The following is a 15,178-nucleotide window of genomic DNA, read 5'->3' as shown; positions in this document are numbered from 1 at the left end:
CCACCTGTAAAACACAAAAAATCAAAGGCTACTTATAGTTTCATCACTAATACAACAACTCCAGTAACATCCAGTTCTGTGCTGGAATCAATACTCATCCAGCTCATGGTCCCCCCGGTGCCAATACCCTGCTGCTTCAAGCACTTCACATCTTCAAAATGAAAGTCCCAACAGTGAGGTAAACGTAGAGCCCAAAGTCAGGCCATAGCTTGGACTTCAGGCACCGACCCACCTCGTTGCTGTGCTCCTCTGGCCTCCTCTGTTCATATCAGGTTTACATCCTATCCATCTGCAAAAGAATTATTTGTCAAAGTTACCCAGACAGACAGGGAAAGCTTAGCCTTTCCCAAGTTCTCATTCCTCAAAGCAAACTGCCTAGGATCCCACAACAGTGGGCCTTAGGACAAACTACTATAAAACTGCAAGACACCACTGCACCACTCCCACATCTCCACTGAACACCACACAGACTGGCCACAGTCACTCTGTCCGAGGCATGGCTCAGGTGGCTAAGCAAAGCAAAAGGTTCCCTCTAAAGTCTCCTTTCTTCTCCACCTACCCCCCCTCAGGACTACTCTACAGGGCAGAGCAATTCCAGGCGAGACACAAACTCAACACATTATACTACAAACAGTAGGACACAAGGATGATAAAAAAAGCTCTCGGCAAGAAGAACGATGGCAAGAAGAAGAGACGACGCCAAAAGAGACAACCGAGGGTGTGGCAATGGTGGATGAAGGAGGCTCTAAGGAGCAGAAGAAAAGACTGTAACAGTGACCTCTTCTAAGAACTGTCAGTCACAGTGATCAAGATGGCTGTGAGAGACAATACCACATTTAGAATGCTCCCATCTCCTGACAATCTTATAAGCCCCAGGACATTACAGCTCACGGCTGGAAAGGATGGATGGCAGTACAGCCAGGAACAAGGCCTCAAAAGACATCTGACTCAATGCTTCCAAGATGTGATTCCAAGATGCGGCCAAGCCCACTGGTAAAAGAACAAGTGACATTGGCATCCTACCAAGAAGTATGAAAGTTCAAGAACCTAGAGATGATGGCCAATGCTTATGATAAGCCCCTTAAGGATAAAAGGCACAGAGATCTGATCCGAGGGATGCCAGAAACACAAAACACACACGGGACGAGACAACACACACTGGAACTGCTCTGCGCTGCACACCCTACAGTTGCAATCAAAAGTAGGGCTACTCCCTTTAGCTTACCTAACAAGCCCCTTGGAGAGCATCCCTTTCCCCTACACTAATTTTTACATCTCTCCCAGGAATTTCCAACCCACTACCCTGCTATCATCCCATCTCTAGGTCCTGGCCCCCAACTTAGCTTTTAGGTGACCAACAATGTGAATCCACACTGGATGCAAAAGGAGTCCACCTCAGCCCTCTCCAAAGGCACTGTGATCACCAGGTTGGCATGTTAGTCAGCTATGACAAAGAAAACCAAAATCAATGCACCCGTGGAGTGGCATACAAGCCAAATCCCAACAAGTCAGCTACTAACTGGGACCCTGCTCCCACTCCCACTCATACTTACAGTCCTTAGCTTACCTATCAGAAACCTCCATCTCCAATGTCATCTTGGACCCAGGGTAGCTTCCTCTTGCAGCAAAATGAATCTGCTGAAAAAACTGAAGTATCGTACCTGACACAATCTGGAATTTCAGGAAGTTGCCATGAACCATGCACTTAATGCTATCTTCTTCACAGAGTCTTCAAAGCCTCTATTACTTCAGATACCAAAAGTACCTGCTGAAAAAAAGCTGAGAAAACCCAAAAGACCCCCTTCACAGAAAGAAGAAGACACCCTTACCCCAACTAACCCCACAGAGGAAATAGGCCTCTTTTACCCAGGACTGGGGTTAATATACCCCTGGCCAGGCCCGCCTCTCGTTCCCACAATGCCCGGGAAAAGGGAGGAGGCAATTTTACCATCAGGGATAAAAGCACTGGGAGGAGTTGTAGCTGTTTGGCTGCTCTGACTTAAATTCCAGGGGAGTAAGGGGCTCTGTAGGTGCCTTCTTTTTTTACTACAGCCACACCTGCCAAAAGAGTAGATAACAGGTAAGAGAAGAAGCTTCTTGTCTCAGTAGCATAGGCAGGTGAGTTGGGTAATTCCTTGTTAACATGTGTAATTGTTCATTAGTCATTCCTGGGTAGTATGCTGTAGGCAACTAAGTAGGCAAGAGAAGAATAGTAGTAGTAGTATAAATGGTGTAGCTCCTGCTGGGGCTTCTAGTTAGGGCCATAAGTGTCATGAATAAGAACAAGAAAAGTAATGGACTCTTGGGCAGCATTAGGTTATATATGTACTGGGCTCGCTCCCTTGTGAGAGATTTGATGCCAGGGCATGGGTAGAAGTGTGGATTTAAACCCTTAAAATGCTGAAAAAGGGGAGTTTGCTTCAACTGAACCCCTTAAAATGAGGGAATAGGAGATGTTTGCCTTTACTAATGCTATTGTAACTAATGGGTTCTCCCTTCTGAATCACCTGAAATACTGCAGCCTTTGGTACTTCTTTACCTCTCTATCCTGCCCTTCAATCCTGTTGCAAACGCGGGGAAAACCCAAAACTCTGGGTTTTTTCCCCCCCTTTCCTTTTCATTTTGCCTCCTCTTTTCCTGCAGGTTTTGGACTATCCAGGCTTGCATGTGGATTAGACACCTTGGAAGCTCAGCTCCAGGTGGGGTTGCAGCAGTGTTGGAAGCACCAGGGATTCCCCCGAGGTTTGGTGTGAGGAGCTGCAGCTTGGGAGGGGCTGGGATTTTGTGCAGTCTCTCACAGACTTAGAAAATAGCAAGAAAATCCTTCCTAGCAGCATTTCTCTATCTACAGAGTCCTGAGAGCAGGTTGGTACGGCCAGTGCTGGGACTCCGAAACAGTGACTAAATCCTGTTTTCAGGGCTTGAGGAAGAGAGCCAGTCCTGTGTGTTTGGGCTCACAAAGAGAAACTGAAGTGCTGCATTTTGCTGGACCTGAATTAAAGCACAAGGGCTGTGTTTTGATGCTCAAAGCGGGCTTTTCGGGCTAGGGCGAGTCTGTGTCTCTGAGCTCCGAGTCCTGCCTTAGGCACAGCCCGAAGCCGGGCTCCCCGGCCTCACGCAGAGCTCGGGAGCAGCGACTCAGCGCCGCGTCCGGGGCTGGCGGCAGAGCCCGGGGCCGCGTCGTGGGGCCCAAGGCGGGCTCCGGGAGGGGCTCAGGGCTGAGCGGAGCCCGGCCCGGCGCGTCGGGCCCGGCTCGGGATCCCGGGGCTGCCCGGGCGCTGGCACAGCCCCGGCTCCCCGCGGAGAGCCGGCCGGAGCAGGAGCGGCAGCGCCGGGCTCGGCCCCAGCGCCCGTCCCGGAGCGGCTCCTCCCGGTCCCGATGCCAGCCCCAATCCCGCCGGGGAAGAGGCGGCGCCGCCCGGGACCCGCAGCGGCCGCCGGCAGGACCCGGAGCCCCGGTCCCGGGAGCGGCCCCGGTGCGCGGGGCGGGTCCGGCCCGGGAGAGAGGGGCGGGGCCCCGAGCGATGGAGCCGCCCCCGTGCCGGGCAGGGCGGGCCCCGGGGCCGGGCGGGGCCGGGGCTCTGGGGCGGTCCCGGGCCCGGCTCAGGTGCGTGGGGCCGAGGTGTTTGAAGCCCCGGAATTCGCCCCCTGCCGCCATTTGCTCCCTTAGAGCCTGGGGAGGTTGCGGCCGGGCCGGCCTCCCCGGGCGTGGCCCAGGTGAGGCCCCCGCTCCCCCTCTTTCTCCTGCCCTTATACTCCTCCTTCCCTCCCTTCTTGCATGCTCACACCCAGTCCTCCCCGGTGGCCACAGCTCCTGGGGGTCCCTTATGGCTTCACACCCTTCCCTGGGTGTCCCCTCTGTGTCCCCCACGGCTGGTCTGGGCTGACCCCCCTGTCCCGCAGGATCCAGCCCGGGATGCTGCGCGGTGCTGAGCACTGAGGGGCACCATGGGGTGCGCGGCGTGGCCCCCCAGCCGTGGCCCCCCGCGTGGCGCCGGAGCCCCCTCGGTCGGTGCTGAGCGCTCCTTGATGGAATTGCAGTGAATGGAACAGAAGCCCAGCACCCTGGACCCGCTGTTGGAGCCAGAGGACACCCGGTGAGCTCCCACCCCAGCACGGGGACATGCGGCGGACACGTGTGGCACCACGCCTGGCGTGTCCCAGCACATCCCTGTGTGGCCCATACCTGGCTGTGCCCTCTGTGTCCGAATGCCATGTGTGTCCCCAAGTGTCTCCATGTCCCAGTGCCCACTGTGTCTCTTGCGTCGTCGTGCCCAGTGTGCCTTCATGCATCCCTGCGTGGTCACGTATGTGTCCGTGCCCTGGGTACCCCCTGTGTCCCCATGTGTCCCTGTGTGGTTGTGTATATGTCCATGCCTCGTGTGTCCCTGTGTCCTGGGTGCCCTTTTTGTCCCTGTGCCCATATCCCCGTCCACCCCATGTGTCCCCACTCATGTTCCGAACCTGGGTGTCCCCATGTCCTGTACATCCCCGTACCCCAGGTGTCCCCCAGCCCCGCTGTACCCCACATGTCCGCAAGTGTCCCTATGTCACGTTCTGGGTATCCCCACACGTGCCCATGTCCTGCGTGTCCCCCTGCCCCCCACATGTCACCGGCTAGGTCCATCCCCTGGTGTCCCTGTGTCCCCACGCCCACATGCCCCCACTCGTGCCCCGCCATGGTGTCCCCCCACTCGTGCCTCTCCCAGCCGCCCCCTCCCCTCACCCTCCACCCCCCCCGGGACTATTTCGGGCCCCCGGTGGGGGGTGGCGGCCCGGGGTCCCCTTGGGCTGGAGCGGCCCCGGGGGATGCGGGGTCCCCGGGGCTCCCCCCCCGCAGGTGCCGATCCCCGCGGCCCCGGGCCCCCCCCGCGGGGACGGGCGCGCGCGGACCCCCGCCGCCCGCCATTGGCTGAGCCCCGATGACGTCACATCTCCGCTCAGCCAAAAGGACATTTTGTCTTTGACTGGGAAGGAGCCCCTCCCCCACCCTTTTCCTTCCCCTCCCCCACCCTTTTCCTTCCCCTCCCCCACCCTTTTCCTTCCCCTCCCCCACCCTTTTCCTTCCCTTCCCTTCCCTTCCCTTCCCTTCCCTTCCCTTCCCTTCCCTTCCCTCGCTCGGTCCCAGCCCCCCCAGGGCGGTGTCGTGTCCCGGAGGGGGGGGTCCCGACAGGGGTGTTCTGGGTGGGGGGGGTCCCCAGGGCCCTCTCCTACCCCCCCCATCCCGCACCCCCGGGCTGGACCCCACCTGTGACATCGCTGCACTGGGACCCCTGGGTGGGGGCTGCCCATTTCCCAGCAGAGAAGGGGGTTCGAGGGGGGTTTTGGGGGGCTGTTGGAAGTTTGGGGGGGTGCAGCGGGAATCCGTGGGCACCCTCTCAGCCTGTCACCCCCCTCCCGTAGGTGGCTGGATGGGAAGCGCAAAAGAAAGAGCAGCCAATGTTTGGTGAAGAGCAGCATGTCAGGTACGGGGACCCACGGCACCCCCCGAACCCCCCCGGGCACCCCATGGCCCTGCTGGGCACCCCCGGGTCCCCCGAGTACCTCATGTGCTCGCCGGGTTCTGCAGGCACTCTGTGTGAGCACTGCAGGGGCCTCGAGTCCTTACCAGGGACCCCTGGATACCCTTCGTGTTCCTTGTGGACATCTTGGGGTCCCCAAGTCTCTTCAGGCAAGTCAGGGTGCCACGGACACCCCATGTCCCTGGCAGGCACCCTGGGGGCCCCAAGTCCTTGCCAGGGTCCCCTGGCCACCCCATGTATGACCTGGGTCCCCCAAAGTCAATGGACATCCCTTGTCCCCCATGGTCACCCCAAGATTCCTGTGTCCATGCAGGTACCCCAGGGTCCCACGGATGCCTCATGTCTCGACCGGGTCCCCTGGAGTTCCACGGACACCCCTTATCCCCTGTGAGCACCCCAGGAACGCCAGGGTCCCATGGACACCCCATGTCCCTGGCAGACACCCCAAGGTCCCCATGTCCCCCAGGCACCCCAGAGTCCCATGGATACCCCATTCCCATGTCCCCCCCTGCACCCCACATCCCTGCAGGGTCTGCTGGGGTCCCAGTCCCCCACATCCCCCTCGGCGCCTCGTGGGTCGGGGTGCCGCCATTGGGGCGGCAGCGCCCTGGGGTGGGCGATAAGGGGGGCCCTGTGGGCACTGCCCCCCGCCCTGCCCCATTCCCGGCGGGGAGCAGCTGGTGCCGGCGGGACCCGATGGGGGGCCAGGGGGGAACCCAAGCGTCCGGCTCCCGCCCATCCCCTGCACCCGCCCCGCTCCCGGAGGGAGGGAGCACCCAGGGACCCCCGCATCCGGCACCTGCAGAGCGCCAGAGTGGGCTCGAGGGGTGCCCACGCCTGGGTTTGTGGGATCCCGGGTGGGTGCGGCAGTCCTGGGGTGCTGGGGACACTCCCCTGAGTTACAGGTGCTCCATGCAGGGGGGACCCAGGCATCCGGTCCCTTTCCCATCCCTCTCACCCTTCGGGGATCCCCAATTCCAGCCCCCCCAAAACACAAGGGTGGGCTCCCGGGAGGGACATGAGGGGCCCAGGGTGCTGGGGACCGCCCCATGCATCATGGGCAATCTGTGCCTCAGTTTCCCTGAGCAGTCGGTGGTGGGGAGGCTGGGGGGACTCTGGTGGGGGGCTGGTTCCTGGCCTGCCAGGCGGGGGGACCACGGACAATGACAGGGACAGTGGGTCTCTGTGTGCCAGGGGGACAGGGACCCCCCCCGCTGCCGGTTCCCGGCCAGATAATGGGATAATGGGGGCTTTATTGGCGCGGGGGGCTCAGGCACCCCCCCCCACACCCCCAGTGTTAACCCTTCCCGTGCCAGGGCAGGGGTAGTGGTGGGGCAGACAGTGGGTGCAGACAGAGGGGAAACTGAGGCACAGGGAGGGGAGGGCTTACTGGGGGTCCCTGGCATGGGGTGTGTGGGGTGTCCCTGATGCTGCATGTGCCAAGGGTCCCTGATGTGAGGCATGCAAGGGGGTCCCTGACTCAGGATTCCTGGAGGATCCCTGATGTGGGGTGTGTGGGAAGGTCCCTGCTACAGGGTGTTCCAGGGGTCCTTGACTTGGGGTGCCCTGAGGGTCCCTGTCATGGGAATCCCTGTCATGGAGCACCCCATGAGTCCCCACTGCGGGGGTCCCTGCTCTGGGGTGCCCTGGGGGTCCCTGACCTGGGGGTCCCCGCAGGGTACATCCCTAGTTACCTGGACAAAGATGAACAGTGCGTGGTGTGCGGGGACAAGGCCGCCAGCTACCACTACCGCTGCATCGCCTGTGAGGGCTGCAAGGTGACTTGGGGCAGGGGGCTAGGGGGGCTCAGCAGTGCTCACTGGGTCACTCCCCCATGCCCTCCCCAGGGATTTTTCCGTCGGACCATCCAGAAGAACCTGCACCCCACCTACTCCTGTGTCATCGACAAGATCACCCGCAACTAGTGCCAGCTCTGCTGCTTCAAGAAGTGCATCTCCGTGGGCATGGCCATGGACTGTGAGTTGGGGGGCGTGGGGGGGCTCGGCTGGGGGGCAGGTTGGGGTCCCGACACCCTGGGGCACATTGGGGTACCCGGAGCAGCTGCAGGACCGGGCTGGTATGTGATGCAGCAGTGGGGTAGAATGCATGAATGGGGGGTCCTAGCTGACTGGGGGGCATCCCAGATGATAGTGGGGGGCTTTTGGGAGGTGGGTTGGGGTCCTGGTGCTATGGGGCAATTTGGGATGCCCAGAGCAGCCACAGGAGGAGGCTGGGGAGGGTCACCATGGGGTGCTATGCTGCAGCTGTGGGATGCATGGATGGGGGGTCCTGGCTGATGTGGGGGGATCCTGGCTGATGCTGGGGGTCCGGCAGTGGTGCTGGATGACTCGAAGCAGGTAGCCAAGCGGAAGCTGATCGAGGAGAACCGGGAGTGGCAGCAGAAGGAGGAGATGATCAAGTCCCTGCAGCATCGCCCCAGCGCCGAGGAGTGGGAGCTGATCCGCCTTGTGACAGAAGCCCACCGCAGCACCAATGCCCAGGGCAGCCACTGGAAGCAGAAGCGGAAATTCCTGGTGAGGGGATGCAGTGGAGGGACTCTGTCACCATCTCGGTCCCCCACCCTGGCCCCCAGCCCTAGCCAGGATCTGCTGAGCACTCACACACTCAGCACACACATGGTGGCAGTGCCAGGGTTTGGGATGTCACCGGTGTCCTTGGGCAGTCGAGGGGGGTTGGGACATTGCCCAGTGTCCTTGAGCTGGTCACCCCTAAAGGGTTCAGGGGTGAGCAGTGACCGAAGGGGACAGCTGTGCCCGCGGGTGGCCCTGGCCCTGCCATTGGCCCTGTCACTGGCCCTGTCACGCAGCTTCCTCTTCTGGCTGCTGCACTGGCCCTGCCACGAGTGTTCCCCGGTGACATGGAGGCCCCAGAGGGGGGGCAGGGTCACATCACACCCCCCGGGGTGTCTCAGGGAGGGGGGACAGGGTCACACTGCACCCCCTGCCACTGTCCACCGTGGGGGTCCCAGAGTGGGACACGGTCACACTGCACCCCCAAACCCCACTGTCCATTACGGGGGACACAGTCACACCACACCCCCCCAATGACCCATCTGCTGTGGGGGTCCCAGGGGTGACACGGCCACACCACGTTCCCCAATGCCACCGTGGCAAGTCCCTCTCTGCCTTCAACCTGGATGACACCGAGGTGGCCCTGCTCCAGGCTGTGCTGCTCATGTCCTCAGGTGTGCGTGCACACCAGTAGTGGGGGAATGGGGTGGGTACCCCATGCCAGAGGAATCAGGGTTGGGTGTTGGGTGGGCACCCCAATGCCCAGAGTTCTCACTGTCCTGGGGAGGTGTTGGGTGGGCGCCCTGATGCCAGAGATCCCCAGCAGCTTCAGGGGGAATTGGGAGGGCACCCCATGCCCAGAGGCTGTGCACGGGGATTGTTGTGTTGGCACCCCCTTGCCCACAACCCCCAGCACGTGGAAGTGCACTGGGTGTGCACCCTAATGCCCAGAGTCCTGACTGTCTTGGGGGTGTGTTGGGTGGGCACCCTGATGCCAGAGCCTCACAACATCTTCAGGGTGTGTTGGGTGGGAAACCGTGCCCCCCCTGGATTTTGGGGGGGTTTGGAGTGGGCACCCCAATTCCCAGAGCTTCAGGCAGCTGTGCCAGGCTGGGAGGGGTCCCAGGAGCATGAGGTGGGCACCCCAATCCCTGGTACCCAGGAGCACAGGTCCCCTTGGTGCCCTGGGGCCCCCTGCCAGGCTGACGTGGGTCTGTGGGGTGGGCACCCCAACACCCAGGGGGTGCATGGGACACTCAGCCCTGTGGGAGGGAGAATCCCTGCAGGTATGGGATTGGGAGAGGGACTCTTCCATGGGCAATGAGTGCCAGGACAAGGAGAGGTTTAAACTGAAAAGGGGAGATTGTGATGGGGTATTGGGAAGAAATTCCTCCCTGTGAGGGTGCTGAGGCCCTGGCACAGGCTGCCCAGAGAAGCTGTGGCTGCTCCATCCCTGGAAGTGTCCAAGGCCAGGTTGGACAGGGCTTGGAGCACCCTGGAATAGTGGAAGGTGTCCCCGCCATGGCAGGGGGGTGGAACTGAGTGAGCTTTAAGGTCCCTTCCCACCCAAACCATTCCATGATTCCACAATCCCCTGATGATTCCCTGATTCCCGCAGACCTGACGGGGCTGATCTGTGTCGAGAAGATTGAGAAGTGCCAGGAGATGTATCTGCTGGCCTTTGAGCACTATATCAACTACCGCAAACACAACATTCCCCGCTTCTGGCCCAAGCTGCTGATGAAGGTGATGGATCTGCGGGGGGGTAGGAAAGCAGAGACCCCCCCAGTTTCTTTCTCTCTCCCCCACACTCTCCCTTTCTCTCCCAGCCTCCCTCCTACCCTCTCCCCAGTGCCTCCCACCCTCTCTCCCAGCTCCCCTGTGCATCCCCGATCCCCCCAGCCCTCCTTTCTCCCTGCTCCCCAACCCGACTCCCCTCTCTTCCCCTTCTCCCCCTCATCTGTCCATCATCCTTTCCCCCCCTCGTTCTCCCCTGTTATCCATAGGAAGGAAAGCCCGGTGCCCCAGTGTGTCAGGTGCAGAGGATGAGCTGTCCAGGTGCCGGGGGCGGGCGGGGCTCTCCCGGCGCGGGGCCGCCCCCGGGCACCGAGTGCCGCCGGTGCCGTGGGTCGCGTGGCTTCTCCGGTCCCCTCGCACCGTGGAACGGCGCCAGCCCGGAGCGAGTCCCGGTAATGGGCGCTGGGGAACACGTGTGGCTTGAATGGAAAAAAACCCAACCCCGACCTCCCAGGCTTTTTGCCTCGGGGCTTTGTTGCTATTGCCTGAGCCACGCCTTTAAATACCGACGAGGGCGCCTGCTGGAAGCGGTGTTCCGTGGTTTTTGTACTCTCTATTTGTGGTGTTCATTTTTATCTGGATGCACAGTTGGGCTTTTTGGGCAGAAGGTGCCCCTCAAACCACAAGGCTCGTTTCAACCTTGTATTCTATTGTTTGGACGATCCAGGGTGGGTGAGGACTTTGTCTTGTTACCGTACTAGGGAATGGAATGCAGGAGGTTCTTACAATTTTGGTATTGAAGTTGGAGTGTTGAAGGATATCGGTCTGATGGTAGTCTTAACCTATGAGCTACAGGCATTTGTAAAAAAACTTCAGCCTTTCCTTCCAGCAGCCCTATACATCTAAAAGCACGTGCATTTCTTAACAAGTCTCTGTGTCATAGTGACTTTAAAAATTAAAACACGTGTGTTCTGCCTTACCTAGGACTGGGGCTTTTTTCTACAAGTTCAGTTTGAGCAGATGTTCTTGTCTGTGCTTTTAACGTGAATGGCCTTGATTTTGCAGCAAAGTCAGTGAGATGGCACCTGAATGCAAGGGTTTGGGTTTGTGAAGCTTTGCAGAATGATGGCCTATATTTATATTTCTTTCAGAAACTCTCCGTATGCTGCACACAAACCTAATTTAGAGAGTTTTACTGAGACAGCAGATTCAAGCCCTCATTGTTAGGGGACGTCTGTAATGCCATTGTCTGCTTGACATTAATTCTTCCAGCTGTGCATCTATGTATTGTAATTGCCCTGACTTTTTTGGTCACAGTTTGTTTTCTGCAGTGCCCTCGTGCCTGCGCAGCACTCGCGATGCTGCCGTTGAACCTGGGCTGTGTGACAGATGGGGCTGTCCTGTATCAGAAAATTACGGGAATGTATGTAGACGTCAGATGGAATGCTGGTCTCTCTGCTCACCCTTGGCTCTGTAATTTCGTCATCCAGCCATGGAGGACCTGTGCAGCCATAACTGGCCAAGGTAGTGGGGGAGCACAAGCTGCAGCTCTGCAGGAGATAAGGGACCTCTTGCCCACAGCAGAAACAGCAAGTAAGTGCAATTCTCAGAACTCTTTACTGCGCCCTTAACTGCAGTATTTCCCTGCTCTATAATCTGGCCAAAGTTAGGTAGGTTTTAATAGGGATAGACACATTTCTACCACAAAGGTCACCTCTCTGCCAGATTTCAAAATTTCCCTTCTGAAGCTAGAGATCCTCATGTAAAAGGTTGCCTGAATTTATGTAACATGTGCCAAGCAGTCTATTTTTCCTTTAATAATATTCCTGGAAATAGTGGAACTGTTTTGGCTAAAGCAGATGCTGAACTGTTCAGAATGAAATTCTCAGAGCTAAAATCTGGCCAAGTAGAGTAACGTGCCATTTTGTTAACACTGGGGAAGGCTGAGCTCCATGGCAGCAGGGAGGGGAGGTGGCACTGCTGGTCAGCAAACCAAGGAAAGCAACAAGCACTGCTTTTAGGAAACTGCCAGCTTGAAGCCAGTGAGGAACATCCTTGGGCTCCTGCACTCTGTGTTTTTATGTTCACCTTAAATAACGAACAGAGAAACCCAGAGGCACCAGCGCTACTTCCAGTTACCTTGAACTGCTTAAACACGTAGTTTAAATCACCCAGGCTCCGTTCTCCCCACCTGTATTGCTTCTGGGCTTAAGGCTGGATGTATCTATGGAATCTATAGTTATGTATTGGAGTTTGGCCTGAAGTAATTTGTGTTGCCGACTTGGTACTCTTTCCCCGCCCTGGAAGTCCATCTGCAGAACCCCTCTGTGCCAGACAAGAGAGTCCCCCATAGATGTTTCACTATACAGTTATATCTTTTGGTCAAAGCCTTACAGGGCTATGATGTGAATGAGGACAAAGCTCTGTTTTTCTTCTTTGCTCTCTGCCCTGTCTTCTTTCTCTGTATTTTAGGACCCAAGTAACAGGGCCATAAAGCTCCTGTTCTGCTTCCTGGTTGTGTCACCGAAACTGCAGGAAAAACAAAAAAGCCTCCAGCAACATTTTTAATGTTAGAGAGTCAAGGCACTACTTTATTCTCTGGCCAGGATGTAGCACAGAAATCATCTCATCCACACATAGCCCGGGTGTGCCGAGAGAATCATTCCATGACACATGACCTTTACTAGAATTTTCAGATCTTTTTTACAGTCAAAACTCATAGAAACGAATTGGATCAGTGTTCATTGGTCTCAAGTTGTGTAGTTCCTAGTATCTGGTCTCCTATTAGATCTGTGTTTCTTCGCTTCTGATGTTAATTAGATCTTCAGGGGTAGATGTTCTTAGATGGCCGCTGACATCTGTTCTGGTGATGTTCCCTCAATGGCTTTATCTTATTGGGGCTACTCCTAGTCTTTTGAAATGCTAAACCCATCAGGCCTCACCTAGAGAAACAATGCCCTGGAAAGAAGCTTCAGTTCCCTTTCCCTGAGGCAAAGATGAGCAAACCTGGCCAAAGTCATATATAAAAAATTTTTAAACTGGTATGTTTTCCAACAGTTGTATATAATGCTTTATTACATAAATGGGCTGGGAAAAGCTCTGGTACCCCTTACCAAGTTGGCTTTGTGTCAGACAATGCTGTTATTTTGGGGCTAGACATGAAGCTCCTGTCTCTGGAATTGAAAATGAATATAGGAATGACTGAACAAACAAACCTGGTACACTCTTAAAAAATTGTGTGCCCATTGACCTCAGCACCCCAAGCTGGATTCCCATGCTCTTTCCAAATTCTTGCCGTTCAAGTCCTTTCCATGCGCTCACTTGCTACTCAAACTTTTTTTTTGTTTTGTTTTAAATGATACTGGTACCAGAGCACGGGCACAGCACTTCTATGAGCTGCACAGCACTTCTATGAGCACTTCTATGAGCTGTGAATATCTCTTTTTATGGATACAGTGTGTGCATGCTGTGGCTTTGGGCACAGGGTATGTCAGTGCTAGTGCAAGGCTAATAACAGCCTCTAAAGATAATTTGAGAAGTTGCTTACCTTTCCCCAGGGAACAGGACATGTCTTTGTATTTCCACCTTCAGATATACAACCCACTTGTGGGCTTGACTGCATAGCAAATAGAGTGTGAGAGTCATCCTTGTTTATATGGATTTTTTTTTCCCCCTCTCTCCTTTATGTTTTGCTTTGCCCTCTCGTTTGCTTTCTGCCTGTTTTCTCTGAGGCTAGTGATTTCTTGGCAAGTTATTGTTCATGATCAAAGAAAGGTAGTGGGCAAGCAGCAACTGCTGTCTTAGGTAGCCCAAGCTGATCCTGCCGCTGCTTCGGCAGGAGAAAGCAGCTGTTTGAGAAGAGCACAGCTGTCCTGGGCTTTGTGCACACACGGGCTGCTCAGAGCAGCCCCTTGACCCCATGCTGGCTCTGTGACCTCTGCCACTCTGACTGGTAACAGTGATGGCAGTTTGTGTTGAGGCTTTGTTCTCTGCTCCACAGAGAGAAACATTAAAGTGCAGAGTAACTAAGTGGCTTTTCAAAGGCTACAGAATGAATCAGTGAATGAATAACAACCCCCAGCGGCTCCAGGCCCCCTTCTCTCTGCAGAACAATGCCTTTCTCCCTGTGTGAAGATGTGCACGTAGGATAGGTTGCATACAGAATTATGTATTTCAAAAGAAATTTGAATATTAATATTTATATTGTAGTGATGCCACTGTCCTCTAGGCTCTGTAAATAGCAGCACCACAACAATGTGAATTATTCCTTTTATGCAAAACCCTGGCCAGTGAAATAGCTTGCCAATACAAAATAAAATTGCTGCACAAAAGTTTGACAGCTACATTCATTATATATGTCAATCAAAGGATCCTAAAAGCTTTATTGTCCCTGTACAGAGTCTGAACAATCTGCTAGCCCAATATGCCGCAAAGCTATTTTCTCTCTACTCCTTTCATTTAAAAAATAGCCACCAATAACTTTTGACAAACAGTCTGAGAAAACTGCATGAGCAGCAAGGAAATCTTAGATTTTCTTGGCTATCTGTGGGCTGGAGCCTTCCACTCACTGGGCTCTTTCACATGTCACAGTAGATGAGATCTGGTCAGAAACACGGAGCCCTAAAATTACTCTACAAAACCCAGGCTGGCTGGGGTCGTGGGGAGGGCATGGGGAGGTAGGGAGGAGAACTTAATGCTGAATATAAATGAATTAAATAATTTTTGGTTAAGGCTTTTTGTTGCTTTCCCAGGTATGGGACATTCAAGCTCCTCTGTCCCAGGTCTCCCCCAGGTTAGGCTGGACCTGTCTTGATGAGCTCTTGCTCTCATCAGACCACCCTACAGCTTGGGAGTGTGAGGCCATGTGTATTTCGACTGGATTCCCTTTTTCCATCGCGCTCGGTCCTGCGAAGCCCAGCTGTCACTTATGGCTCGAGGTGTTGTAAGCGGGGCAGGGGTCGGGCGGGAGCGGGGCTGTGTCCCGGGAGGCGGGTCTGGCGGCCGGTGCTCCCGCACGGGCGGTGGGGCCCAGGCCGGGCCCTGCCGGGAGCGAGGGCCCGGCAGCCGCAGCGCTGCGAGCCCAGCGCGGCCCCGAGAGGGAGCAGCCGGCGCGCCCCGCTCCTGCCCGGCCCTCACGCAGGCCGCCAGAGCCTCCCCGGGAGGGACAGACCCCGCACCTTCGCTCGGCCCTGGGGAGGCCACATCTGGAGTGCTGTGTGCAGTTCTGGGCTCCTCAGGACAGGCGAGACATGGAGCCTCTGGAGAGGGTCCAGCTTAGAGTAACAAAGATGATTAAGGAGAATCTCATGTATGAGGAAAGGCTGAGGGTGCTGTCCCCGGTCAGCCTCGAGAAGAGACGCCAGAGAGGGGAACCTCATCAAAGTCTAT

At 56.4% G+C, this 15,178-nt stretch overlaps 1 protein-coding gene across 9 annotated transcripts; it reads left to right on the top strand.

Annotated features, from left to right (window-relative positions):
• The first annotated feature begins 5,402 nt into the window (after positions 1 to 5,402).
• Positions 5,403 to 14,856, top strand: LOC138100909 (uncharacterized). Of its 9 annotated transcripts, none has more exons than XM_068998731.1 (6): positions 5,410 to 5,465; positions 5,836 to 5,909; positions 7,200 to 7,499; positions 7,880 to 8,056; positions 9,672 to 9,799; positions 10,060 to 11,273. In XM_068998731.1, the coding sequence occupies exons 3-6, from the start codon at positions 7,487 to 7,489 to the stop codon at positions 10,549 to 10,551; spliced, it is 810 nt and encodes a 269-aa protein (XP_068854832.1). In that variant the 5' UTR covers positions 5,410 to 5,465; positions 5,836 to 5,909; positions 7,200 to 7,486; the 3' UTR covers positions 10,552 to 11,273. The 9 variants fall into 9 exon arrangements, 8 of the variants coding, with proteins under 8 accessions (XP_068854834.1, XP_068854831.1, XP_068854832.1 ...); XM_068998736.1 differs by lacking the exons at positions 5,410 to 5,465; positions 10,060 to 11,273 and adding exons at positions 11,281 to 11,383; positions 12,263 to 14,856 and having other exon boundaries at positions 5,594 to 5,909; XM_068998734.1 differs by lacking the exon at positions 5,410 to 5,465 and having other exon boundaries at positions 5,594 to 5,909; positions 7,200 to 7,286; positions 7,370 to 7,499.
• Positions 14,857 to 15,178: the final 322 nt, after the last annotated feature.

The sequence above is a fragment of the Aphelocoma coerulescens genome, unplaced genomic scaffold (genome assembly GCF_041296385.1).
Source record: "Aphelocoma coerulescens isolate FSJ_1873_10779 unplaced genomic scaffold, UR_Acoe_1.0 HiC_scaffold_151, whole genome shotgun sequence".
Classification (NCBI taxonomy): domain Eukaryota; kingdom Metazoa; phylum Chordata; class Aves; order Passeriformes; family Corvidae; genus Aphelocoma; species Aphelocoma coerulescens.
Note: the sequence above shows the minus strand (reverse complement) of the source record. Positions and strands in the feature narration are given on the sequence as shown.